The sequence below is a fragment of the Chiloscyllium punctatum genome, chromosome 27 (genome assembly GCF_047496795.1).
Source record: "Chiloscyllium punctatum isolate Juve2018m chromosome 27, sChiPun1.3, whole genome shotgun sequence".
NCBI lineage: Eukaryota > Metazoa > Chordata > Chondrichthyes > Orectolobiformes > Hemiscylliidae > Chiloscyllium > Chiloscyllium punctatum.
In genome coordinates, this window is record NC_092765.1 from 29,460,317 (window position 1) to 29,488,015 (window position 27,699).

A 27,699-nucleotide genomic window follows, 5' to 3' on the forward strand; every position below is an offset into this window, starting at 1 on the left:
CAAATGTATGTCATTACGTGTTTCTATTGTACACATTTGGAACCTTTTGCATGAAATATACAGTTGTCCAGTGGTACAAGTGAAGTTAGAGACTGTGCTAGATGAGCAGAAACTTCCCAAATACAGAACCTCCTCCTCCTAATGATTGATCACTGCAGGTTAAAGCGTCACTTGGGTTGAAGGTTTTTCTGTCGCGCGCGCGCACCGTGATCTCCATGGGTGGGATCTATTACTGAGCATGCGCCAAGTGGACGGGGAGCTAGTTCCGTGTAGGGATTTGCACATGCGCGGTGTGGCGGGCCGCCCAAGGTGAGCGGAGCTTAGCAGGCGCAGCGCTGGAAACGGTAACCGGGGGCGAAGTTCAGCGGCGGGGCATCCTCTGGACTGGGCTTTGCACGTAGCTTCGTTAGCCTGTGAATCGGGTGGGTTACCCTGGGTAAGGTATTCCCTGGATGGGGAAGGAAGTCTGCGTGCGTGCGGGCGGGCGTGGGTGGAATCCAGCTGCGGGTTCGCTGTCCCGGTACCGGAGCCCCACTGCTGGTGAACCCCATCGCTCGGTTCGGGAGCCTGGCTGGCTGGTTCCGGCCACGTCAGGATTCCTGCTTCGTGCTGGTTGTTTCCTGGTGCTGGAGCCACACAACGAGCCCATTCTTTCCCATCCCTGCTGGAGAGATGGGCGGCACTGGCTGGAAACCGCACTCCATTCAATCTAAGCTCATAGTGTAAGGAAACTCAGGTCACTGTCTAAAAGCCACCGATGAAACGTTTATAACTCAGAAACTGCAAATAGTCTAAATTGCTGGACGGGAAAGGCATACGTAATTTCGGGAAATAAGGTATCACGGTTCACTACAATCTGACCGTTATAAACTTTATAAACTTTCCATGTCTGAGATTCCTTTCAGCTTGAATCCAGCGCGGTGTTCCAGGCCATTTATTGATTGCTTAACCTCTTTACACGTTGTTCTCATACTTGACCTGTGAGGTCAACTGGAAGGAATGTCTTGCAAAGCTATTCGGTTGGCATTGTTGAAAAACCGGTCAGATCCCATCAGAATCCTTCATTGGTCAGTGTAGAAAATGCTTTGTGTAAATACAAGTTGCTATTTCTCACTTTTTCTTAATGGTTTCTTAGCCCTGCTTTTGACAAAGGATGGCCAGGATGCCAGTAAAAGTTTATGTCCAACATCTATGAAAGTTTTAAAGTATAAACCATTTGATTACTGTTCACAGTGACTGTAGTGGAGCGCCTTCAATTCTGTAATTGTTGCAGAATGTTCAGTTTTGCAAAGATGAATCATTGTATTTGTATCAATTAATGATACATGCCCAATGAAAGGTATAGATTTAATGTGCTTGACTAGTGATAGATTGCACTCAGTTTAAAGGCTAGGACAATACAAGGGTTATTTTTGGCTTAGCAAAGAGCTAATTTGAAGAGTGTAGTGCTGGAAAAGCACAGCTGATCAGGCAGCATCCAAGGATCAGGATAGTTGACGTTTCGAGCATAAGCCCTTCATCAGGAATGAGGCCTCATTCCTGACAAAGGGCTTATGTCCGAAACATCAATTCTCCTGCTCCTCAGATGCTGCTTCACCGGCTAGCTGTGCTTTTCCAACACCACACTCTCTTCGACTCTGATTGCCAGCATCTGCGGTCCTCACTTTCTCCTTAGCAGAGAGCTATTCATGTAAAGAAATCTGAAGTTATTGATAGGGATAAACTAAATTCTCTTAAATTAGGTGAAAACACCCGTCCTCCCTCGGCTGATGAATCAATATTCCTGCATGTTGAATGACACTTGGAGGAAGCACTGAAAATGACAAGGGCACAGAATGTGCTCTGGGTAAGGAATTTCTGTGTCCACCACCAGTAGTGGTTCAGCAACAACATTACATACTGGGTGGATTATCATTGATGTATAGCCATAAAAAAATTTCTAATGAGTGATTAGATTCACAAATGCTTAAGAGAATGAACTTGTAAATGCAACATATTTGAATTTTTAATGTGACTGTATGATCTTAAGAATGTGGCACTTTATTGTTTCAGAACCTGTAGATTTGAGGACCAAGCCATAAATAAGAATTTGTTCTTCAACTTGAACTTTGTTATTAAGTGGTAAGTAAACATCAATTTACTGGAGAAACTTGATTGAGCTTCTGAAGAAGTTATTGCTACAGTTGAATTTTGACAAGATGTAATTAATTCTGAATCACTTTGATATTTTATAGAAAATGGCAACAGCAGAGAAGATCCTTGTGACAGGTGGAGCTGGTTACATTGGTAGCCATTGTGTGATTGAGCTGGTCAAAGCTGGATACATTCCGGTTGTGATAGACAACTTTCATAATGCGATCAAAGGTATAAAATGTTTTAGGTTTATTTTGTAGCAACTTGTTTGTGAATCTATATGATGGATTGCTTTATTCTCAACAAAGAATTGAAACTGGATGGACCTTCGGCATTGACCTAGGTATCAGAAAAGATGATGGCAGGAACAGCCCTGTTGACTCTGCAAAATCCTCCTTCCTAACATTTCGGATTAGTGCCAAAATCGGAAGAACCGTCTCTTGTGTTAGTCAGGCAAGGCCCTGACATTCTGTAAAATATGATTGTGTGTTTGACTATATGGTAGATATGACCATCACAGTTCCTGCTTATGCCCTGTCCCACCAGAAGGATAGACCCAGCAAAGGTGTTAGAAGAGTGGTATATAATTGAGAGGGAGTTGCCCTTTAAGTCCTCAACATGGACTTCAGACCTCTTGAAGTCAAATGGGTTCAGGTTAAACATTGGGAAATGAAACCACCTGCTGATTACCACGATCCATCCTCTCTCGGCTGATGAATCAGAACTCCTCCATGTTGAATGATACTTGGAGGAAGCACTGAAAATGGCAAGGGCACAGAATATGGTTCAGTAACAATATTATGGACAGGCTGGTCAGGCCTTAAAGGGCATAGCTGCCAGGCTGGGTCTGCAGCGGCTGGAGAGGGAACGAATGAGGGAAAAACATACTTGACCTCACCCTTGCCAATCTGCCAGCTGCAAATGAATCTGTCCGTGACTGTATTAGTAAGAGAGATCAATGCACAGTTCTTGTGGAGATGAAGTCCTGCCTTCGCATTGAGAATACCTTCCATTGTGTTGTGACACTATCCTTGTGCTAAATGGGACAGACTTCAAACAGAAGCAACTCAAGAGTGGGCATACGTGAGGCACTGTGAGCCATCAACAGCAGCAGAATTGTACTCCACATCTGTAGCCTCATGGCCTGGCATAAACTGTACTCGACCATTACCATCAAACCAGGAGATCAACCCTGGTTCAATGGAGAGCACAGAAATAATGAAGTATAAGTTTGGTGAAGCAAATTTCCCAGCAATTTTTCTTTTCATTCCTAAAACTGAGGTGTCAGTTTGGTGAAGCTACCAAATAGCATAGGCAGCAAGTGATAGACAGAGCTAAACGATCCCACAATGAATGGATCAGATTCAAGCTCTACCACATCCGGTTGTGAATGATGCTGGACAATTGAGCAACTTACTGGAGGAGGTCATTCCACAAAGATCCCCATCCTCGATGGAAGAGCCCAACACATCAGTGCAAAAAATGAGGCTGAAACATTTACAGCAATCTTCAGTCAGAAGTATTGAGTGGATGGTCCACTTGACCGTCAGGGCTCCCCAGCACCATGGATACCAGTCTTAGCATAATTTGATTCACTTCACATGATATCAAGAAACAGTTGGAGGCACTGGATACTGCAAAGGCTCTGGGCCCTGACAACATTCCAGCAATAGTCCTGAAGATTTGTGCTCCAGATCTAGCTGCTCCCTTAGCCAAGCTGTTTCAGTATAATTGCAACACTGGTATCTATCCAACAATGTGTGGAAGATTGTCCTGTATGTAAAAAGCAGGACAAATCCAACCTGGCCATTACCACCCTACCAGTCTACTCTCAACCTTCATAAATGATGGAAGCTGTCATCAACAGTACTATTGAGCAGCACCTGCTCAGCAATAACCTGTTTAGTGACACCCACTTTGCGTTCCGCCAAGGCCTTCAGCTCCTGATTCCATTACAGCCCCCTTGGTTCGAACATCAGCAAAAGAGCTGAATTCCAGGGTGAGGTGAGAGTGACAGCCCTTGACATCAGGACTGCATTTGACTGAGTGTGTTATTAAGGACTTATAATAAAACTGGAATCAATGGGACTTATGATTCAAACCAGCAGAGTTTATCTCACCTGGTACATAGGAAGTAGGTTGTGGTTGTTGGAGGTCAGTCATTTCCGCTTTAGGACATATCTGCAGGAGTTCCTGAGGGTAGTGTCCTAGGCCCACCCATCTTCAGCTGCTTCATCAGTAACCTTCCCTCCATCATAAAGTGGGAAATGGGGATATTTGCCAATTAAAGCACAATGTTCACTATCTGCAACTCTTCAGATATTGAAGCATTCGCCTTCAAGTAAGACTAGATCTGGGTAATGTCCAGGCTCGGTTGACAAGTGGCAAATATCATTTATGCCACATAAATGACAAAGACTCTCTTCAATAAGAGGCAATCTAACCACTACCCTTGATGATCAGTGCTATTACCATCACTGAATCCCCCACTATCGACCTCCTCGAGTTTACTATTGACCACAAACTCAACTGAACTCATCATATAAACACAGTAGCTGCAAGAGCAGGTCCCAGATTAGAAATACTGCACTCCATAACTTGCCTCCTGACTCTGCAGAAGTTGCCCACCATCTACAAGGCGAAGTCAAGAGTGTGACTGAATGCATGCAGCTCCATCAGCACTCATGAAGCTTAAACACCATTCAGGACAAAGTAGCTCACTTGGTTGAAACATTCTCAAACATCCATCCACTCCAGCACTGAAACTCAGTAGTAGCAGTGTTACTATCCACAAGATGTACTACAGAAATTCACCAAAAATTCTCAGCACCTTCCACACCCATGGGAAATACATGGGAGCACCACCACCAGCAAGTTATCCTCCAAGTCACTCACCATCCTGACTTGGAAAAATATCGCTATTCCTTCACTGACACTGGGCCAAAGTCCTGAAATTCTCTCCCTTAAGGGCATTGTGGGTCAAACTACAGCATGTGGACTGCAGTGGATTAAGAAGGCAGCTCACGACCACCTTCACGCGCAATTTGAAATGGGCAATAAAGCCAGCATTGTCCACATCCCATACATAAATAATAATTATTCAGCACAATATCGCTTTCATCTTTTGCCTCTGTATGACATGATGGTGGTTACTGGAGACCAGGCAGGTCCTGGGTTGGATCAATGTTCAGCACTGATTTCGTATTGAAAACCAGTTAGTTTAGGGAATTAGCTCCAGGCTGAATGTGAGTTCGTCAAGAGAGACAGGTAATGGCATTCAGACTATGGATTACTATCCAGTGATGTGTAATAGAACCTGATGGACAGATCAGATAGAGACAGTGTGAGGCTGTGACAGCTACCTTGGATGAGCAATTAACTGCTCAGCTTTGCATTTGAAGAATTGGGTGTGTTAGCAGAGGACTTTGAACTCCTGTAGGATCCACACTTTTGGTATCCAACGGAATTGACGTCAGCTGTGATGAGATTGGGCAACTGTTGGGAAAGGCACTTAGATGACCAATCCTTAAAACTAAGCATTCCCATTGTAGGGAATTGATTTGCAGGTAACAATTTATGACTGTTTTGAATATCCTGAATTGTAATATCAGTAATAGAGTTCCAAACAACTTTTCCTATTGTTTTGCACTGTTAGGAACCACATTGCTGGTGACGAATGTTTACAATATTTTTAGTTGTACTTTTAACATGAGGTTGGCTGTGAAGTTGCTGCAAAATTAGCATTTTACTATTTGTAGTATTCTAATTAGGTTATCAAGTTTCAAAATTGAACTTTTCTTTAGGACATCCTCACCCTTATCCAAATTAACCCCCTTTTTCACTTTAAGACTGTTACATAAGTACCATCGTAGACCATGCATTTCAGAGAACCAAGACATCTACAGGAAATGTTTTCAGATAATCTCTTGGTTAGTTATAAACCAAACTAAGCATGAGCCTGTATTGTGCCCTTAAACACCTTTTGAGCAAGCTAAAAGACTTTATAACCAATGAACTTCCTTTGAAATTTACTCCCTCTTGTATAGGAAATGGTCCCCCATGGGAGATTGATTAGCAAGGTTAGATCTCATGGAATACAGGAAGAAACGGCCGTTTGGATACTGAACTGGCTCAAAGGTAGAAGACAGAGGGTGGTGGTGGAGGTTTGTTTTTCAAGACTGGAGGCTTGTGACCAGTGGAGTGCCACAGGGATCTGTGCTGGGTCCTCTACTTTGTCATTTACATAAATGATTTGGATGCGAGTATAAGAGGTACAGTTACTAAGTTTGCAGATGACACCAAAATTGGAGGTGTAGTAGACAGCGAAGAGGGTTGCCTCAGATTACAACAGGATCTGGACCAGATGGGCCAATGGGCTGAGAAGTGGTAGATGGAGTTTAATTTTGATAAATTCAAGGTGCTGCATTTTGGGAAAGCAAATCTTAGCAGGACTTATACACTTCATAGAGTCATAGAGATGTACAGCATGGAAACAGACCCTTTGGTCCAACCCGTCCATACCGACCAGTTATCCCAACCCAATCTAGTCCCACCTGCCAGCACCCGGCCCTTTGCAATAGTACCAGACTCCACCACATCCTCTGGCAGCTCATTCCATACATGTACCACCCTCTGCGTGAAAAAGTTGCCCCTTAGGTCTCTTTTATATCTTTCCCCTCTCACCCTAAACCTATGCCCTCTAGTTCTGGACTCCCCTACCCCAGGAGAAAGACTTTGTCTATTTATCCTATCCATGCCCCTCATAATTTTGTAAACCTCTATAAGGTCACCCCTCAGCCTCTGACGCTTCAGGGAAAACAGCCCCAGCCTGTTCAGCCTCTCCTTATAACTCAAATTCTCCAACCCTGGCAACATCCTTGTAAATCTTTTCTGAATCCTTTCAAGTTTCACAACATCTTTCCGATAGGAAGGAGACCAGAATTGCATGCAATATTCCAACAGTGGCCTAACCAATGTCCTGTACAGCTGCAACATGACCTCCCAACTCCTGTACTTAATACTCCTGACCAATAAAGGAAAGCATACCAGACGCCGCCTTCACTATCCTATCTACCTGCGACTCCACTTTCAAGGAGCTATGAACCTGCACTCCAAGGTCTCTTTTGTTCAGCAACACTCCCTAGGACCTTACCATTAAGTGTATAAGTCATGCTAAGATTTGCCTTCCCAAAATGCAGCACCTTGCATTTATCTGAATTAAACTCCATCTGCCACTTCTCAGCCCATTGGCCCATCTGATTATGATCCTGTTGTAATCTGAGGTAACCCACTTTGCTGTCCACTACGTCTCCAATTTTGGTGTCATCTGCAAATTTACTAACTGTACCTCTTATACTCTCATCCAAATCATTTATGTAAATGACAAAAAGTAGAGGGCCCAGCACCGATCCTTGTGGCACTCCACTGGTCACAGGCCTCCAGTCTGAAAAACAACCCTCCACCACCACCCTCTGTCTTCTACCTTTGAGCCAGTTCTGTATCCAAATGTCTATTTCTTCCTGTATTCCATGAGATCTAACCTTGCTAATCAGTCTCCCATGGGGAGACTTGTCGAATGCCTTACTGAAGTCCATATAGATCGTATCTACTGCTCTGCCCTCATCAATCCTCTTTGTTACTTCATCAAAAAACTCAATCAAGTTTGTGAGACCTGATTTCCCACGCACAAAGCCATGTTGACTATCCCTCATCAGTCCTTGCCTTTCCAAATACATGTACATCCTTGTCCCTCAGGATTCCCTCCAACAACTTGCCCACCACCGAGGTCACTTAATGGTAAGGTCCGAGTGAGTGTTGCTGAACAAAGAGACCTTGGAGTGCAGGTTCATAGCTCCTTGAAAGTGGAGTCGCAGGTAGATAGGATAGTGAAGAAGGCGTTTGGTATGCTTTCCTTTATTGGTCAGAGTATTGAGTACAGGAGTTGGGAGGTCATGTTGTGGTTGTACAGGACATTGGTTAGGCCACTGTTGGGAATATTGCGTGCAATTCTGGTCTCTTTCCTATTGGAAAGATGTTGTGAAACTTGAAAGGGTTCAGAAAATATTAACAAGGATGTTGCCAGGGTTGGAGAATTTGAGTTATAGGGAGAGGCTGAACAGGCTGGGGCTGTTTTCCCTAGAGCTTCGGAGGCTGAGGGATGACCTTATAGAAGTTTACAAAATTGAGGGGCATGGATTGGCTAAATAGGCAAAGTCTTTTCCCTGGGGTAGGGGAGTCCAGAACTAGAGGGCATAGGTTTAGGGTGAGAGGGGAAAGATATAAAAGAGACTTAAGGGGCAACTTTTACAACCAGAGCGTCGTGCGGGTATGGAATGAACTGCCAGAGGAAGTGTTGGAGGCTAGTACAATTGCAACATTTAAGAGGCATTTGGATGGGTATGTGAATAGAAAGGGTTTGGAGGGATATGGGCTGGTTGCTGGCAGGTGGGACTAGATTGGGTTGGAATATCTGGTCGGCATGAACAGGTTGGACCGAAGGGTCTGTTTCCATGCTGCACATCTCTATGACTCTATAAATGTGGCACCAGGTGACCTGCCAGAACATCACCTCTTCAAACCATTTCTATAGATCATTTATCTATCTGGGGAGATGATGGGATCACTGTTTCTATTTATCCAAAATGCATCTTCAAGAGCGCAGCAATACCTCAATACTGTATCAAAGCGTCCGTATAGAATTTGCGCTTAAGTATTTAATTTAAACCCACAAAACTACTCTAACTATAGACACCTAAATGAAGGACTACTTTTGCGGTAAGGAAGGTCAGTAATCTGATACTTCTGTTAATGATGTAAATAAGATGGTGATTTCTGTCTGACTGTAATAGCTGAAGGCTTCTGTAAAGATACCTCCCCCTCCTGCCCCAATACGAATTTTCACTGGTGTGGTTCAGTGCACGTGCAAAGGCATTGAACTCTGATGAATCAACTTTTCTACCAGTTAAATAAAGGAACTATTATACAAGTTAGGTGAAGTGACATTTACAATCTGGGCAAACTTGTCTTGTGGTCATGATTAAGTGATCAGAAGTACACCCCAACAGTTGTCAAATTGCTTGATGATAATTGTTAGCTTGATAAGCTGTTTGCTCCACCCAAAGAGTGAGCTTATTTGCTGAGGATGATTGTATTACTTGCCTGGAAAAAGTCAACTTCTTTTTCTAATCCAGGTGAAGGTGGAATTCCTGAAAGCATTCATCGTGTGAATCAGATCACGGGGATTGACATAATCTTCCAAGAAATTGATCTACTTGATGAATCTGCTCTAAGCAATCTGTTTAAAGAGGTACCACTTGGAATCCAAATGCTTATAACCAGCTTTGCTTAGCTTTTTAAATTTTAGTTAAGGTTTAGCAATACATAGTTTATTTTTTGTGCCATCACTCAGGTTGCTGTTTTCCATTGTCCAGCTCATCTGCTGCCAAAAACCCCATTCATGCCTTTGTTACATCTAGATTTAACTATTCCAGTGCACTGCCAGCTGGACTCCCTCTTTTTATTTGTTGATGTGAAGTTGACTCTGTTTGGAATCTTCTGTTTGGAATCATGTGTAGGCTAGACCCAGGTACGGTGGGTGCGGCACGGTGGCTCAGCGGTTAGCACTGTTGCCTCACAGCACCAGGGTCCCAGGTTCAATTCCAGCCTCTGATACTGTCTGTGTGGAGTTTGCACATTCTCCCTGTGTCTCTGTGGATTTCCTCTGGGTGCTCAGTTTCCTCCCACAGTCTAAAGATGTGCAGGTTAGGTGAATTGACCAATCTAAATTGCCCACAGTGCGATGTGCATGAAGGAGATGGGTCTGGGTGAGTTACTCTTTTGGAGGGTCGGTGTGGACTTGTTGGGCCAAAGGGCCTGTTTCCACACTGGAGGGAATCTAATCTAATTAATCTAAGGTTGGCAGATTTCCTTCTGTAAAGGAAATTTTTCTGCAAATTTAGATTTCCTTCTCCAGAAGCATAGATGACCATTGACAGTGGTTACATGGTTGCCACTGTGCCAGATATTATTGAATTCAAATACCACCACCCTGCCATGATGGAATTTGAACCCATGTCCCTCGAGCATAAAAAATATGAGCAGGAACTGCCCATTTGGCCCATCAAGCTTGCTCTGCCATTCGTTAAGATCATCCAACCTCTAGGTGAAGAGATTTCACCTCATTGGAGTACAAAATGATTTAACCCACTTCCTTAGACTATGACTCCTGGTTCTGGATTCCATTGCAAAACCAAGCATTGGATCATAGACGTATAAAAATAGAAGTGGGAGTAGGCCATTCAGACTTCAAACCTGCTTTGCATTCAGATGATCAGCCATGACTAATCATGATTATATCTTTTGTTTTTATCCCTGCCACTGCAGTAGAAGTCTCATAAGCATTTTATCCTCTCTGCTCACTTGTTTGAGATTTGAGGCTTGTCAAGCTAGAAGTTAGGCATAAATTATTTTATTGTTACAAATGTGAATGCACAAAATTCATTGGCTGCAAGTACTTCAAACATCTGGAGATTGTGAATGGTGCTGTATAAGTGCAAGCTTGTTCTTAAAATACTTTGAAACACTTGCATGGTCATATTCACGCATTTAGCGATGGGACAGCATTTCGCAGTAGTCAGATGATTATTTCATAATAGTATTGAAACTAGTAGTTTTATTTTGTTGGTTGAAATGTTTGGGACTAAGTATAGTGAATTACTGTGCTGTCCTTACGAACAGTTGATGACTTGAGTTTGAAAGCACTTACATTTTTGCAAAAAAAACCTCCCCTGTATATAGCTACGTTGTTCTTAACTGTGTGATTATCGTCAAATTTTATTTGCAGACGATATTTTGGGCTTAATCTGTAACACTAAATTGATGAGCTGTTCGTGTTAAAATCTATTTATTGCAATTACAGATGAAAATTAACACCTTCGCTTAAGTGCAATAAATCTAATTTCCAATGAGAATGTTTCTAGGATGGTGTAATGCCTCAGGAGTTCTCCAACCACGTGTAAACTTGATGATTAGAACAACTGAATTAAATGCATTTTAGTAATTAGCATAACTTTCCTTTTTCAGCACAATTTCTCAGCTGTGATCCATTTTGCTGGGTTGAAGGCTGTTGGAGAGTCTGTCCAAAAGCCTCTTTTATATTATAAAGTTAACCTGACAGGAACTATTAAACTTCTGGAGGTAAGTGTGCTAAGTTAGGAAGTTCCTCTGTAAGATAAACTGTGGGACAATTGAGAACATAGTGTTCAGGGCTGTGGTGCTTGCTTTTCTTTATGCATTGACAAAGAAAGTGTCAGTAAAGTCTGTATGTGTTAATTCTAGCTGTTAAGATGAAACCCAGATTTTGAGCATGGATCAGTTCATGGAATTTGACTTTTATTCCTTTCTCCTATTGAAAGCAATGGTGTGTGCTTTGGATTAAAATATCTAAGTTTGCTGGTTATACTGGAAGGATAGACATAAAGGAAAAGGAGGTGGGTTAGTTTTGTTATAAAGGAAGATACCATTGTGGTGGTGTGTAGATATACAAATGGAGCATGCTATGGAATCGGGTTGGGTGGAAATAGAGAATAACATGGGAAAGAAGTCACAAATGGGAGTCATCAGAAGGCTCCCAAAGAGTTGCTTTGCTGCTCGGACAAAGTACAAATGAGAAAATGTTGGAGGTGTGTCGGAAGGGCATTGCCATGTTCTGGGTGATTTTAATCTGTGTATTGTCTAGACTCATCAGATGTGCAAGGGTGATATGGAAGATTGATTTGAAAAGTGCATCAGGGATTGTTTCTTAGAGCAGTATTTTATGCAACCTACCTGGGTACGGCCTATTTTAAATCGGGTAGGATTAATAATATCCTTTGTAGTTAAGGATCCTCTGTGGAGTGTAACAGTCATAAGTGGTGCAATTTCAAATTCAGTTTTGGAAAGCCATTTGAATCTCAAATGAATATCCTCAACTTAAACAAGGGCAATTACAGATGTACGAAGGAAGTTGTCTAAGTAGATTGTTGGGAGCAGAAATGTTGCAAACTGTGAAATGTGGGTGAAACTGTAACAGGCAAGTTCAGTATGGGGCAGTGAGAGATTGTTCACTTGGGACTCAATAACTTTTTTTTGGGATCCATGTGCAGATGTCAGTAAAAACAACAGTGAACTGGTACAAAAGTTGTTAGAAGTTGCTTGCACTTCAAGGAGACAAATAGTAGGAGGTGGAAAATTTGCTGCAGTTGTTTACATCTCTAATTAAACCAATCTGAAGTATTGCATTAATTCCCTGGAGACTGTCCCTCAGGAAGGATACATTGGAAGTGATATAGTGCATATTCCACAATGACGCTGGGTCTAAAATGGTTAGGATCTGAGTTCAGGTGGCCTGGACTTGTATTCTCGGGTACAGAAGATTAAGAAGTGATCTGATTGAAGAACTTAATTGGTTATAGAAGAAACTGTTTCCTTTGCTAAGCTTTCTTGATAAAGGAGCATTACCTTTAAAATCAGAGGTGGGCCATTCAAGGGTGAAGTCCGAAGGCATCCCTTCATAAAAAGGACAGTGGAAGCTGTCACTGCGAGGTCAACCGAAAAATCAGAATTCAAAATGATTTTTGATAGGCCGAGTTTTGAGGAATGTGGAACCAAGTTAGTTGAATGGAAATGTATTTTAAATCATGCATAAGGTAGGAAATGAAAAGATGAGTAGATGAAGTTTAAAAAATAGATCAAGTGTGACCATATTAATTAGTGGAACAGACTTGAGGTTAAATACCGTACTCCTGCTCTGAATTTCCTAGAAGTGCAGATAACTCTCTGAATTCATGTTCACAGCTGTTATTCTTTGTTTGTGACCCAAATCTCAGATTTGAATGAGCTAGTTCACTATAGAGTGGGGGAAAGGATCATTGCTGAATGCAAGTCTTTCGCAACCAGAATTCAGGCACAAACCACAGATGATTAATTTTGTTCATTCCCTTTCTTTCTCGTGCCTCCTCTTCTGCCTCCACCACCACCACCACCTCTTCTGCCTCCCAACCCCATAAGCCTGCCTGCTGTCACTCAGTACACCACCAATGGCCGAGCTTTGATCTATTACCAGTGTGGACAGGATTGAATCTGCCACTTTGTTCCTCACTCTGCAAGGCATTTGCCATCTTGTATAACCGCTAATGTGGTTGGCTGCTTTTTTGTGAGAGGTTTAATAACATGTTGTATAGTATATGGTTGTGATGCCCCATAAAAGATTGGAAATTTGTGCATATGGCAATGGGAGGAAATTATATTGTCTCCCTCTGCGTACCTGTTGTATATTTTAATAATTAGCTGTTACTTTTGAAAGAAGATTTGGGTGAGCTCTATTTGTTTTTGTGAGGCTGCTCAGACATCGAGGGTAAATACACATATTTGTGGTTATAAATGATACAGTATTTAGAAACAATATCATTTTCAAGTTCCTCATTCTCCAGATTTTAAAATGTCAGCACCAGCATAAGTGGCAACAATAGTAATTTGGTTAAATTATTAAATGTTTGCGAACAACAAAGCTGGGTAGGTGTGTGAGCTGTGAGGAGGATGCAGAGATGTGTCGATGTATTGTGGACAGATGAAGTATAATGTGGATAGATGTGAAATTATTCGCTTCAGTTCCAAACAAAACCAGAAAAGCGGTGAATTATCTGAATAGCTTTGATTGGGAAAGCAGGGAGGTGCAACAAGACCTTGGTTCCTCTGTACACCAGTTGGTGAAAGAAAGAGAGTGCATGTGGTGGGTTGGTCTTCATAGCAAGGGTGTCTGACCTTTAACAGGGTCTTGATAAGACACACGTGGGATATTGTGTGTTGTTTTGGTCTCCTTTATCTGGCAAAGGGTGTCCTAGACATGAAGACAGTGTAGCAATAGTTTACCAGACTGATTCCTGGGATGGCAGGACTGACATATAAAACGAGACTATCTGTTATGCTGATAGTCACTAGACTGGATCTCAGAGAAATCTATAAAATTTTAATTGGATTAGACATGGTAAATGTAGGAAGGATAGTCCCAAAGACTAGGAAGGCCAGAACCAAGGGGTCACAATCTAATGAAACAGGGTAGGCAATTTAGCACTGAGAAATTTCTTCACCCAGAGAGTGGTGAACCTATGGAACTCTTTGACACAGTGTTTGAGGTTAAAGCATTGAATATTTTTGAGGAGTTATATTGGGTCAAAGAGATCAAAAGCATTTGGGGCTAAAACAAGAATAGGTTACTATGTTGGATCATCAGCCATGATCATATTGCATAGCACGACAGGCTCAAAGGTCTGTAAATTTAGCCTTGTTAGTACAGATATTGAATATAACATTTTGGCACATTTTAAATCTTTTAAGTGTACTTGAATAACTTTGCTCTTACGCAGTGGTCTGACCGCAAACGGGTAGCGTGATTTTCAGACTATTGGACGGTTGCCTTTACTGAAACAGGGCAGCATGGTGGCACAGTGGTTAGCACTGCTGCCTCACAGCGCCAGAGACCCAGGTTCAATTCCTGCCTCAGGCGACTGACTGTGTGGAGTTTGCACGTTCTCCCCGTGTCTGCGTGGGTTTCCTCCGGGTGCTCTGGTTTCCTCCCACAGTCACAAAGATATGCAGGCCAGGTGAATTGGCCATGTTAAATTGCCCGTAGTGTTAGGTAAGGGGTAAATGTAGGGGTCTGGGTGGGTTGCGCTTCAGCAGGTCGGTGTGGACTTGTTGGGCCGAAGGGCCTGTTTCCACACTGTAATCTAATCTAATCTAATCTAATGATTAAAAGGTCTTTGAAGCAGAAATCTGGGAAATTGTGAATCTGCAATTACAGACTGGATTTAATGAAGTCACACTCTGAAAGCTTGTGTTTTCAAATAAGTCCATTGGACTATAACCTGGTGTTGTGTGAGTTTTGACATAAATATGAAGGCAGAGCCTCAAGTGAGTGCTGAGTTAAAATTGTAGCTTTCATTCAGTCTTTCAAACCTCAGGGCTTGAGTATATTTTTGACCTGTTCTCACTACAGATGCTGTTTGAGTGTGTCCTGTCAAGTTTGCATTTTGCAAATGGAAAATGTAATTACAATCACTACAAATTGGAAAGACTTGTCATTGAGAAATGAGAGGTCATTGGTAAGGACATTACCCAAAAGGATGTTGAGGTTCGTTTTTGATGATGAGAACTTTGAATTTTTGAATGATTTATCTTTTTCTTTTGTTGCCTTAGACAATGAGAACATATGGTGTTAAAGACATTGTTTTCAGCAGTTCAGCAACTGTATATGGAAATCCCAGTTACCTGCCCATCGATGAGGCACATCCCGTTGGCAGCTGCACTAATTCTTATGGAAAAACAAAATACTTCATTGAAGAAATGATTAAGGATCTCTGCTATGCAGAAAAGGTATTTCTTACCATTGTATGAGTCTGGCACCTGTTGAAGTTGTCAGACTGAAAGTAGGCTGTGTATAATGTTAATTGAATGCCATCTTGCTTTCAGGAATGAAATCTTACATTCTTATCTGATCTGGCCCCCATGTTATTCTAGACCCATACCAATATAGTTGATTCTTCACGGCCTTATGACATGGTCTACCAAGCCATTTAGCTGTGTCAAACATCTACAAAGTCTAAACAAAGGAGTGAAACTGGATAGACCACCTAGCATTGAACTAGGCACTGGAAATAACATCAGTTGATGCTGCAAAGTTCTCTTTCCTTGACCTTGTGCAAGATTGCTACAGCTGTCCCAGTCCAATCAAACAACAACCTGACATTGATAATGGGACTCCCGTCCCAAAAACTACATTGCCATCTCTAGGTATGTCTCATCCTACTGCCGGATAGACCCACCAGAGGGACTGGCACTGAGGTGTGCGGTTGGGAAGGAGTTTCCCTGGGATGACTCAACACTGACTCCAGACCCTATGAGGTCTCATGGCATCAAGTAAAAACATGGGCAAGAACATAAGAAATTAGAGCAGGAGTAGGCCTTTCAGTCCGTCTTATCTGTGCTGCCATTCAATAAGATTGTCTGATCTGCCCTAGGCCTCAATTTCTTTCTCGTGCTAGCTCTTGCAGCACTCCACTGTTGAATAGTTCAAAAATCAATCTACCTTATCGTTAAATATGTTGTGATCTAGCCTCTGCAACTCTAGGATAGAGTATTCTCCCAGACAGAAATGCAGAGAAAAAATTCCTTCCCATCTCAATTTTAAATGAATTGCCCCTTATTCTGGCCTTCAAGCTGGCTGAGTCTTCAGAGGCATAGCTGTCAGACTCTGTGGCAGATTCTGAAGGAAGCAACAAGATGGAAATATCTACTTGACCTCATCCTGACTAATCTACCTGTCTCTGCTCTATTTGTCCATGAAATGATTATTAGGGGTGTTCATGCAATGTCATTATTAAAACAAAGTTCTGTCGTCATACTGAGGATACCCTCCCTTATGTAGTGTATCCCTATCGTGGTGCTAAATGGAACAGATCTTGAATAGATCTAACAACCACAAATTGAGCATCCATGGTTCATCAGCAGCATGAATTGTACTATCTGTAACGTTGTGGCCTGACATTACCTCATTCTACCATTAACGTTAAGTTGGGAGATCAAATTTAGATGAATGCAGAGGGTGTGGGTAAACATAAAGAAGTCAATCTGGTTGAGATTGAAACAGCCCTGTCTACTGCATGCTGCTTCTTCTGTTTGGCATGCAACTAGTCGTAAGTGATCCCTGCACCTAATGATCATATTTAAGCTCTGCAGCATCTGGTTGTGAATGATGGTGAACAACTAGCAACAAATGTTTCTGTCTTCAATGATTGGCTTTCTTTAAAGATTGGATTTCTTTACAACTGCAATTGGCTTGAATCGGTTTTGTTGGATTTATCCTATTTATCAAATCTGAATTATTTTAAGATGTACTATTGCTATTCTTGATCCAGCATATTCTTTATAACTCTAAAATAGGAATGCCTAGGAACAGGATTTTTTACATTACTGTACTTGTAAATATTGCAAAGTGTTCTCAGATGATTTTTGAACCTGTGGTTTATGATGGTACTTAACAAATATATTGACCATTCAGGATTGGAATGCTGTTTTACTTCGATACTTCAATCCTATTGGGGCACATGAATCAGGAAAAATAGGTGAAGATCCCCAGGGTATTCCCAACAATCTGATGCCATATATTTCACAGGTATGTAATAATTTTAAAGAGTTTAAAATGGGATGTGAGTACATTGGAAGAAGGACAGCAATATTACCTTTAAAACGGCCTTCAAAAAGAGAAGTTGTTAATGACTTCCTCTTATTAGAATTATAAATGTTGTATAATTTTGACAGCATTAATTTTGTGTGGGATTCCTGAAAATTCCGACAATACAACTTGTGTTTTGTTGATTTTTAATTTGGAGGAGTTGGTATCTCATGCTAGTCTTCCCAGTGCTGTCTTGCTCTTCCATGTTCAGATGTTAGAATATGCGTACCTGACTACATTCATCCCACTGTTGGTGGCCGTGCCTTCAGTTGTCTAGGTCTTTTGGCTCTGGATTCTCTTTCAGCCTGAGGAAGAGTCATACTTAACATTCTGTCTCCACAGATGATATCAAACCTACTGAGTATTTCCAGCACTGTTAGTTTCATTTCAGATTTCCAGCATCTACAGTCTTTGTTTTCATGAACATTTGCAACTATTTTCACTGAAATAAGAAATCTTGTGTTTTGTTCTCAAAATCACAAAAGATTTTGAGGGTTTATTGGATAAAAAAGATGTTTCCATTAGTTGTCGAATTAGTAATAAAGGAACACAGTGTTAGGACTTTAATACACTCCGTTCTTCTATAACGCGATGGTTGTGTTCTTGTGCAACCCTGCATTATAAAAACATTGCACTTTAGAAACTGCATTTAGTGTTAGCGCTGTAATCTCATTACAGCTAGCACTCGTTTTAAAAGGTCACGCTGTAGAAACAGCGTTCCCAATTCATCACTCGCAGTACAGCAAATTCACATTGGATGAAAAGTGTGTTATAATGCAATGGCTAATACCAGCAGAATTGAGGGAGAAGTTATAAATCCAGCCCCACCTCCTCTCAAAATTTTTAAACACTTTACAACAGCAACTGTTGAGACATATATTATGACTAGCTTCCACAGAAAATTAGACCAGCATTTTAAGAAGTTTGTAAACCAGACCAAAGCAGAGAAATGAAATTTAAGTAGAATGCTCCAGTAGATGTCATAGAGGCACAGAAACAAGGGTTAGGTGGCCATTTGTGCTGCAATTTCAATGAATAACTAAATCCTGCTATTTTCAATTTTCAAAAAAAGTAGAAGTTTTTAAAAAACAATGTTCTTTATTCCTATTCCTGTACTTCACATTTCCCAAGAATATTTCCTTTGCACACAATATTGCAACTGAACATGGGCATGGATAGGATAAATAGACAAATTCTTTTCCCTGGGGTTGGGGAGTCCAGAACTAGAGGGCATAGGTTTAGGGTGAGAGGGGAAAGATATAAAAGAGACCTAAGGGGCAATCTTTTCATGCAGAGGGTGGTGCGTGTATGGAATGAGCTGCCAGAGGAAATTGTGGAGGCTGGTATAATTGCAACATTTAAGAGGCATTTGGATGGGTATATGAATGTGAAGGGTTTGGAGGGATATGGGCCGGGTGCTGGCAGGTGGGACGAGATTGGGTTGGGATATCTGGTCAGCATAGACAGGTTGGACCGAAGGGTCTGTTTCCATGCTGTATACATCTCTATGACTCTGTCATAAGCTGTATAAATTGCTCAATGACAATTATGACTGGTATTGCATCCTTGACATTTTAAATGAGTCCTACTTTACAAAGAGATTGGGTATTGCCACAGCTTTATTGATGTGTTGTGTCAGCACACACATCTGGTTGATTGTTAGTTATTTGGCAGTGATTCACAAAACAACTGAAACATTCCAGTCAAACAAGTTGTTAATGTGACAATTTGAATAATAGCGTTGGATGTGGCCACCTAGTAGCAGAACTTGGGTGACTGCTTTTGTGTAGCTTTAATGCTTTTTTTTTTCCTCCCATGCTCAAAGAAGAGGACTGTCCTTCAAGCACATTGTGTCTGAGCCCTTTACTTTGGATGACGTGCACTATTATGACTCAGCAGTACTTAACACAATTATCTAATGTAAGGAGTTCAATGAACGTGTTTACTAGCATGTCTAATTACTGAACTAAAAAAAAGCAACTGAAAGCAGCCTGGCAATATATTCACTTGTTAATTTTCTCCCGATAGAAACATTATATCAAAGACGTGTTTCTAACAGTGATTGTGTCTTTTGTTTACAGTGATTAACAGGCACCGTCTCCACAATGACTGACCTCCCCCCCCCCCCCCCCCCCCCCCAAAACCCTGTCACTCTCTCTTTTCTCCCCCCCACTTTCCGGGGTGTTCTACAGAGGGGTGTACCCTAAATCTTCTCCCCCTTTCCCAGATAATCTGACCAACATTGTCCTGTACAGGGCAGAGGTGGAACCTGTCAAAAAGTTGCAGTAAAAAGTGTGTGTTATTTGGAGACTTACCCCACAAAGGCAACAGCATCAGTCTTATTGTTGGTGTCCAGTCCAGCTGCCTTGGACAGTGGGCGGGGGCAGTGCTGGACAGGGATGGGGGTGGGGTCTCTCATGCTGTGCTGCTGCAGTCTTCTGAACAGGGAGCAGACTTTAAAAACTTCGAGCCCCAGAGAAAAGGCATTTAATCGATTAACTGAATAATCGATAATCTGAACGAAATAGTGCCTGCCCATCACATTTGGATAATCAAGGTTCCCCTGTAAATGATACCTTTCTGCACATATTTTGCAGCCTGGTGATAAACCTGTCTCTTGTGTTCTGTTAACATGCAGTGAAATTGCAATGTCCTCTTCCAAAATGTATGGAAGCCTGGCATTGTCCAAACAATAGGATTCCTCTGTGAGCCCCTCAAGTTGAATCCAAGCGAATGCAAAACACAACGTTTGGCCCTGGTTTAGATACAGGAGTTAATTTGGAGATGGCATTTATGGACATCAGTCTGTCTTTGGACTCCAAAATTTTGTTAGGATTTTAAGCCCTTAGTCTTCAACTCTCCTGATTTATTCACAAGACAGTGAAGCTAATTGTACATAGTTGAGAGTTTGGTCTGACAGTATTGGGGCAGATCCACCAGTGGACCTGGACATTGCATGTCTGGGGACAAACATTATCTGAGTTCCTCTGAAGCTTTAGTTGAGGGACTCTGTTTCCATGCATCACCACAAGGAAGTAAAGCTGAGGGTTTGTTGGTGGAAAGGCTGTGCCCCCCACTGACAGGGCACAAGTCTCACGCTTGGCTCTCTTTCTCACATTGTTATTAATTAATGATAGAGGCTGAAAATGAAAAACAAAACTGTGGACACACTCTTACTAATTCTCTCCACACACACCAGACGCATCACATTGATTGCTGGACTACGTGCGTTAATGGATCAGTTGTAATCTGACCATTTAGGAAAACCTTTCAGTGGTCAAATATTTGACTTTCTTCTCAGGTTGCTATTGGGCGTCGGCTGTACCTGAATATTTTTGGCAATGACTATGAGACATGCGATGGCACAGGTAAGATCATGCTTCAATGTGAACATATAAACATAGAACAGTACGGTACAGCACAGTACAGGATCTTCGGCCCATGATGTTGTGCCAAGCATTTACCTTAATCTAAGATCAACCTCGCCGACACACCCCTCGATTTACTGCTGTCCATGTGCTTGTCAAACAGTCGCTTAAATGTCCCTAATGACTTTGACTGTACCACTGCTGGCAGTGCATTCCACACTCTATGCATAAAGAACCTACCTCAGACATCACCCCTATACCTTCCTCCAATCACCTTAAAATTATGACCCCTCATGACAGCCATTTCTGCCCTGGGGAAAAGTATCTGGCTATCTACTCTATCTATGCCTCTCATTACCTTGTACACCTCTATTAAATCACCTGTTTTCCTCCTTCTCTCCAGTGTGAAAAGCCTGAGCTCACTCAACCTCTTTTCATAAGACAAGCCCTCCAATCCAGGCAGCATCCTGGTAAATCTCCTCTGCACCCTCTGTAAAGCATCAGCATCCTTCCTATAATGAGGTGACCAGATCCGGATACAATATTCCAAATGTCATCTAAACAGGGTTTTACAGAGCTGCAGCAAAACCTCATGGCTCTTAAACTTAATCCCCCTGTTAATGAAAGCCAAAACACCATACACCTTCTCAACAACCCTATCAACTTGAGTGGCAACTTTGAGGGATCTGTGTATATGGACCCCAAGATCCTGCTGTTCCTGCACACTGCCAAGAATCAGGTCTTTAGCCCTGTATTCTGCATTTAAATTTGAGCTTCCAAAATGAATCACTTCACATTTATCTAAGTTGAACTCCATCTGCCACTTCTCAGCCCAGCTCTGCATCCTGTCAATGTCATGTTGTGGTCTACAACAGCCCTTGACACTATCTACGCCACCGACTTTTATGTCATCGGCAAACTTACTAACCTACCCTTTCACTTCTTCATCCAAGTCATTTATAAAAACTGCAAAGAACAAAGGCCCAAGAACAGATCCCTGTGTGACACCACTGGTCACCGACCTCCAAGCAGTATTCTTCTCATTCACTACCACGCACTGTCTTTCAATTCTGTGTATGGACAGCCAAATTTCCCTGTATCCCATACCTCCTAACTTTCTGAACAAGCTACAATGGGGAACCTTACCAAATGCCTTACTGAAATCCATATACACCACATACACTGCCTGACCTGCGTCAACTTGTCACGTCCTCAAAGAACTCGATGAGGCTTGTGAAGTATGACCTGTCCCCCTCAAAGCCATGCTGACTATCTTTAATTAACCAATATTTTTCCAAATAGCCATAAATTCTATCTCTCAGAATCCTTTCCAGTAACTTGCTTACCACAGACATAAGACTGACTGGTCTGTAATTCGGAGGGGTTTCCCTATTAACTTTCTTGGAGGGAGGTGAATGTTTCTCTGTTCAATCAGCCAGTACTACTCCTGTGAAGAGTGAGAATGCAAAGATCATTGCCAGAGATGCAGCAATCTCATTCCTTGCTTCCTGTAGTAACCTTGGATATATGGTCCGGCCCTGGGGACTTATCTGTCTTGATGCTTCCCAAAACTTCCAGCACATCCATTTTCTTACTATCAATCTGTTTAAGCCTGTTAACCTGGTCCAGTGTTCTCTCAATCAACAAGGTCCCTCTCTCTAGTAACTAAAGCAAAAAAACTCATTTAAGGCCTCCCCTACTCTTCAGACTGTTGGCACACGTTCCCCCCACTATCCCTGATCGGCCCTGCCCTCTCTCTGATCATCCTCTTATTCCTCACGTATGTGTAGAATGCTTTTGGGTTTTCCCTAATCCTTCCTGTCAAGGTTTTATTGTGCCCCCGCCCCCTTCTAGCTCTCCTCAGTCCATTTTTGAGTTCTTTCCTAGCTACCCTGTAATCCTCTAAAGCTGTGCCAGATCCTTGCTTCCTCAACCTTAAGTAAGCTTCCTTCTTCCTTTTGACAAGAAGCTCCTCTACTCTTGTCATCTAAGGTTCCTTCACCTTACCATTCCTTGCCTGTCTCAGCGAGACAGTTTGATTAGATTAGATTAGATTACTTAGTGTGGAAACAGGCCCTTCCACACCGACCCACCGAAGCGCAACCCACCCAAACCCATTCCCCTACATTTACCCCTGCACCTAACACTACGGGCAATTTAGCATGGCCAATTCATCTGACCTGCACATTTTTGGACTGTTATCCAACATTTGCAACAAGTGCTCCTTAAACAGCCTTCACATTGCTGTTGTGCCTTTCCCATAGAACAATTGTTCCCAGTTTATACTCCATAGCTCCTGCATAATAGCAATATAATTTCCTGTCCTCCAATTAACTATCTTCCCATACTATCTGTTCCTATCCCTCTCCATGACTATGGTAAAGGTGAGGCAGTTGTGATTACTGTCACCAAAATGCTGTCCTATGAGAGATCTGACACCTGATCTGGCTTGATGCCGAGCATCAAATCCAATATGGCCTGGCCTATCTACATATTGAGTCAGGGATCCCTTCTGGACACAACTGACAAAATTAGCTCCATCCAGACCATCTGAACTAAGGAGGTTCTAGTCAATATTGGGGAAAGTTGAAGTCACCTATAACAACAATTATTACCTCTGCACTTTTCCAAGATCTGCTGTCCAATCTACTCTTCCATTTCTCTGCTGCAATTGGGGTGTCTATAGAAAACACCTAAAGTAACTGCTCTTTTCCTGTTACTGACTACCACCCATACTGACTTAGTCAACAAACCCTCCTCAACAACCTTCTTTTCTGCAGCTGTAATGCACCCTGTAATCTAACAATGCTACTCCCTGTCCTCTTTTAACCCCCTCCCTGTTCTTTTAAAAAGATCTAAGCCCTGGAACACACAGCAACCATTCCTGCCTCTGTGAAAAATCATGTCTCTTATATGGCCAAAACATCGTAGTTATTGTGGCCATAATGTGGTTCATGATTTAGTTATACACCAAACAGCATTGTGTTACACAAATTCTACAACAGAGATTCATACTGTCCACAAGGAAGTTACCACGAAGTATTAAAGACAATGCTGATTAGCACATAATTTTTTTCAAGTTGGCTTCACATATATTTCCACTCTGGCTGATTTCAGTTCTATCTTCCCTATTTTGTACAAAATCTTTATTTATAATTAGACATGTTCAATACACAAATGCAGATCTATTTAATTTTGAAGGCTCACAAAAAACTTTGGATAACTGAAAAACTGAATTCAGTATGCTGATCTGTTGATTTAGTGAGATGAAAGCTTTCGGGAGAAGGGAAATTTTACGTTCCAAGTCTATTCCTTGTATTCTACATCTCCAGTCAGTTTACTAGAAATCAGTTCTGAAGCAGTTATGCTGAGTTTAATTGCCCAAATCATCATAATGCCTTCATAAGAACTCTATCATTAATTTGCTTTGATCCACTCCTGTGCAAGTACCTGCTTGCTCACACTTCCTGCATTGATATTCGTAGTTTCCAGGGTATGCTTATGTCCAAAGGAGCAGCAGACCCAATGGGCTCAGAATAAGGCACCATGACGCAAGAAAATTGGCAACTTGCTATATCATTAGGTGAAATGTTGTATTTACACTTGTTTGATGCTAAATTTGTGTAGGCAATTGAGTTCTGCAGACAATTTCTGGAAAATGTGGTCTAATTCGGGATCTGTAAGAACTTATGAACCGAACCAAACCAAACTCCCTGAAAATATATTAGGCAAATTGCATTAACTCTCACTTTTTTTTTTAACGGTAAGTGTAAGGTGCTGTGTTCTGGATGTAGTTCAATTGATCAAATATCAGGCTTGAAACCAAACACTTTTATTCATACACTATAATCAAAATATGGGCAAAATAATAAAAATAAAAATGGTCTTTACTACAATTCTATCAATGCTGAACAAAATAATAATTAACTATTAATTAACCGTTCCAAAATAGGAGCATCCCATTAATGCACTCTTGGCAAAGGCAAGTTCAGTAAAATAGATTGTCTCTCATGTAATTCTAGCAGCAGAGAACCCCCCAAATGCTACTGAAAGCTAAAACTGGGGGAAAAAAAAATCAAGGTTCTGAGGGCGCATGACCCCACCCTGTAATGCTGCTTCTGTTGTTCCAACTTTAAAAAAGAAACACCACAAACCTCACAAGCTATTAACTTTATTTACTGGAGCAGACTAAACGGTACCTCTGCCTCAATGTTTCATCATTTAAAAAAAACAGAACAAAAACGCCCCTTAAAGCCATAGTATTGTCACATTTTATCCAGTAAATCAATCTGCAAGCTGGATGAGATGCATATTGAGGAAATCAAGGTTGGGGATATAAAGGGCCCTAGCAGTAATTTTAAAATCCTCTCTGGCCACAGGTGACATGGCAGAAGGCTGCTAACATTGTCCCATTATTAAAGAAAAGGGAGGAAGAGATAGACCAGGCAACTACAGGCCAGTAAGTCTAACCACTGTGAAAGTTTATTAGAAAGAATTCTGAGGACCAGACTATATATGCACTTGGAGAGATAGGGAATAATCAGACACAATTGACACTAGATTGCTAGGTTTGTTCAATATATGACACTGATCGTTTGCTATAAATTGTGTCTTATGATCCTGCCCCACTAGTTACCTGATGAAGGAGCAGTGCTCTGAAAGCTAGTACTTCCAAATAAACCCATTGGACTATAACCTGGTGTTGTGAGATTTTTAACTTTGTCCACCCCAAATCCAATACCGGCACCTCCACATTACGGAGGGAATTCCAGCATTTTGACCCAGAAATTCCCTCCCCTAGTGTTGATGATAATGCATATGAGGTAGTCTAAATAGGTGTATACGATAATGTCCCTCATGACAGACTATTCAAGAAAGTAAGCACCGATGGGATCCAAGGAAAAGTGGCACATTAGCAGAGAGACCAGAAGCAGATGATGATTGTAAAGAGATATTGCTGTGATTGGAAGTCTCCTTTCAATGGGGGCTTCCACAGGGCTCAATGCTGGAGCACTTGTTGCTTAAGGTGTAATGATTTTGACTTAAATGTAGAGGGTATGCTCAAGAAGTTCATGGATGACATGGAAAATTGGTAGAGTGGTAAATAGTAAGAAAGATGGCAGAAAACTGCAGAAGGATATCAATAAACTGGTTGGGTGGACAAAGCAGAGGCAAATTAAATTCAACCCAGAAAGTTGAGACAGTGCACTTTGGAATGGCAGAAGACTAAATTATGAATAATAGGGCTGTCTTCACTTTTAGAAATAGAGAAAACTACATTTTTGAGTGAAGAAATGTTAAAGCCGTTCAAGTAATGTGAAGCTACATGGATGATATCAGTGCCTGGTTACAAGCAGAGATGCTGACAAAGGGGTGGTTGTAGAGCAGTGGAGTTCACTTTCAAAAGCTCTTGAAGGCATCATGAATGACGTTTAGCTGAAGCCAGAATGTCTGCAGTCTTAAGATGCTAATGAGCACTATTCCACAGGTGCAAATTTTGAGCATTTTGATGAGCATAAATGTGATGCTAGAGTAAATGTTCCTAGAGTAATGTTGTATAAAGCAGAAGAACAAGTGATTTTGGTTGTAAATGTAACAATTGCAAATAAGATCTTGTCTTGCTGTTCAGGTGTCAGGGATTACATTCATGTTGTGGATCTTGCAAAGGGACACATTGCTGCATTGAAGAAGCTGAAAGAAAGATGCAGCTGCAAGGTTTGTCATTAATGTGAGATTAGTGCCTCTGATGCCTTTTACAATTTTAGTCCCGTGCCTCAAATTCTTGATATTTTTCCTCCTGTTCTCCCAAGACCTTTTCAGCATTCTGTAACGTATACTAGGACTCTTGGTATCTTTTGCAGGAACTAATTATATGTCTCTTGCTCTTCAGGTATATAATCTTGGTACTGGAACAGGTTATTCTGTTTTACAAATGGTAAAAGCAATGGAGAAAGCTTCTGGGAGAGAGGTAAGTCAGTATCATTTAAGGAGCTTCAGTAGGGTTACTTTTTAGCTTGGTTGAGTATAAACTATATAAATTGATGTACAAATTTAACAGAAATTCCTGTTTTTCTCCTTGTCTTTCAGATTAAATACCAAGTTGTTCAGAGGAGAGAAGGAGACATTGCTTCCTGTTATGCCAATCCAGCTCTTGCAGAGAAGGAACTTGGATGGAAGGCACAGTCTGGGATTGACAAGATGTGTAAGCACTGAATGTGATAATGTTAAGGTTTACTGTAATTTTATTCCATATTAATGCAACTTAATGGTTGCTATTTTATAGTCTTAATATTTTAGAGCTGTGTATATTTGTATCACTAAATACTGGAATATACATTCAATTTTATAAACAATATCTTTCATATTTTAGGTCAAGATTTGTGGAATTGGCAATCCCAGAATCCTTATGGTTTCAGCAAGAATGAAGCATCAAATGCACCATGTAATAGTTGATTGAGCTGTTTTAGAAAAATAACTAATCTTTTTAAAACATTTGTAGTATCAAGGCTGTAGATCACCAGTAATAAAATACTGAGTAGTCTCTTAATCTGTTCTGGTGGAGGATGGTATGAACTTAGACTTCTACTTTTGCATTCTATTAAATTTTAAAATTGAAAATTAAGGCTGTTTGAAACTCAAACTGATCAACTGACTACTTCCACCAAGTACTGTTAATGCTTTCTTGTTGACTGAAGTTTGAGCTATTTAGACTTCTATGACCAGATCTTTGGTCTTGTAACTCTAGCAATTTATATATAATTTATCTATATACACATAGAACCCATGGGCTGGATACAGCCCTAATGCATTTGAAGTTTTGTACTTTAGAGCAATAGCTTAGAAATAAATGACACTCTTTTGATAAGTATACATGTATGAATTTGTTTTGTTTTTGGCATGGAAATTGCCAAAATAGTTATCAAGAAACTC

At 41.3% G+C, this 27,699-nt stretch overlaps 1 protein-coding gene across 6 annotated transcripts; it reads left to right on the forward strand.

Moving 5' to 3' along the window:
• Positions 1–214: 214 nt before the first annotated feature.
• Positions 215–27,637, forward strand: gale (UDP-galactose-4-epimerase). Of its 6 annotated transcripts, none has more exons than XM_072548427.1 (12): positions 215–309; positions 2,053–2,121; positions 2,235–2,364; positions 9,324–9,439; positions 11,215–11,328; positions 15,367–15,543; positions 17,228–17,341; positions 20,703–20,769; positions 26,399–26,484; positions 26,660–26,737; positions 26,857–26,971; positions 27,140–27,637. In XM_072548427.1, exons 3-12 carry the CDS (start codon positions 2,238–2,240, stop codon positions 27,220–27,222), a joined length of 1,077 nt encoding a protein of 358 aa, XP_072404528.1. In that variant the 5' UTR covers positions 215–309; positions 2,053–2,121; positions 2,235–2,237; the 3' UTR covers positions 27,223–27,637. The 6 variants fall into 6 exon arrangements, with proteins under 6 accessions (XP_072404528.1, XP_072404525.1, XP_072404527.1 ...); XM_072548424.1 differs by having other exon boundaries at positions 260–422; XM_072548426.1 differs by having other exon boundaries at positions 300–436.
• Positions 27,638–27,699: the final 62 nt, after the last annotated feature.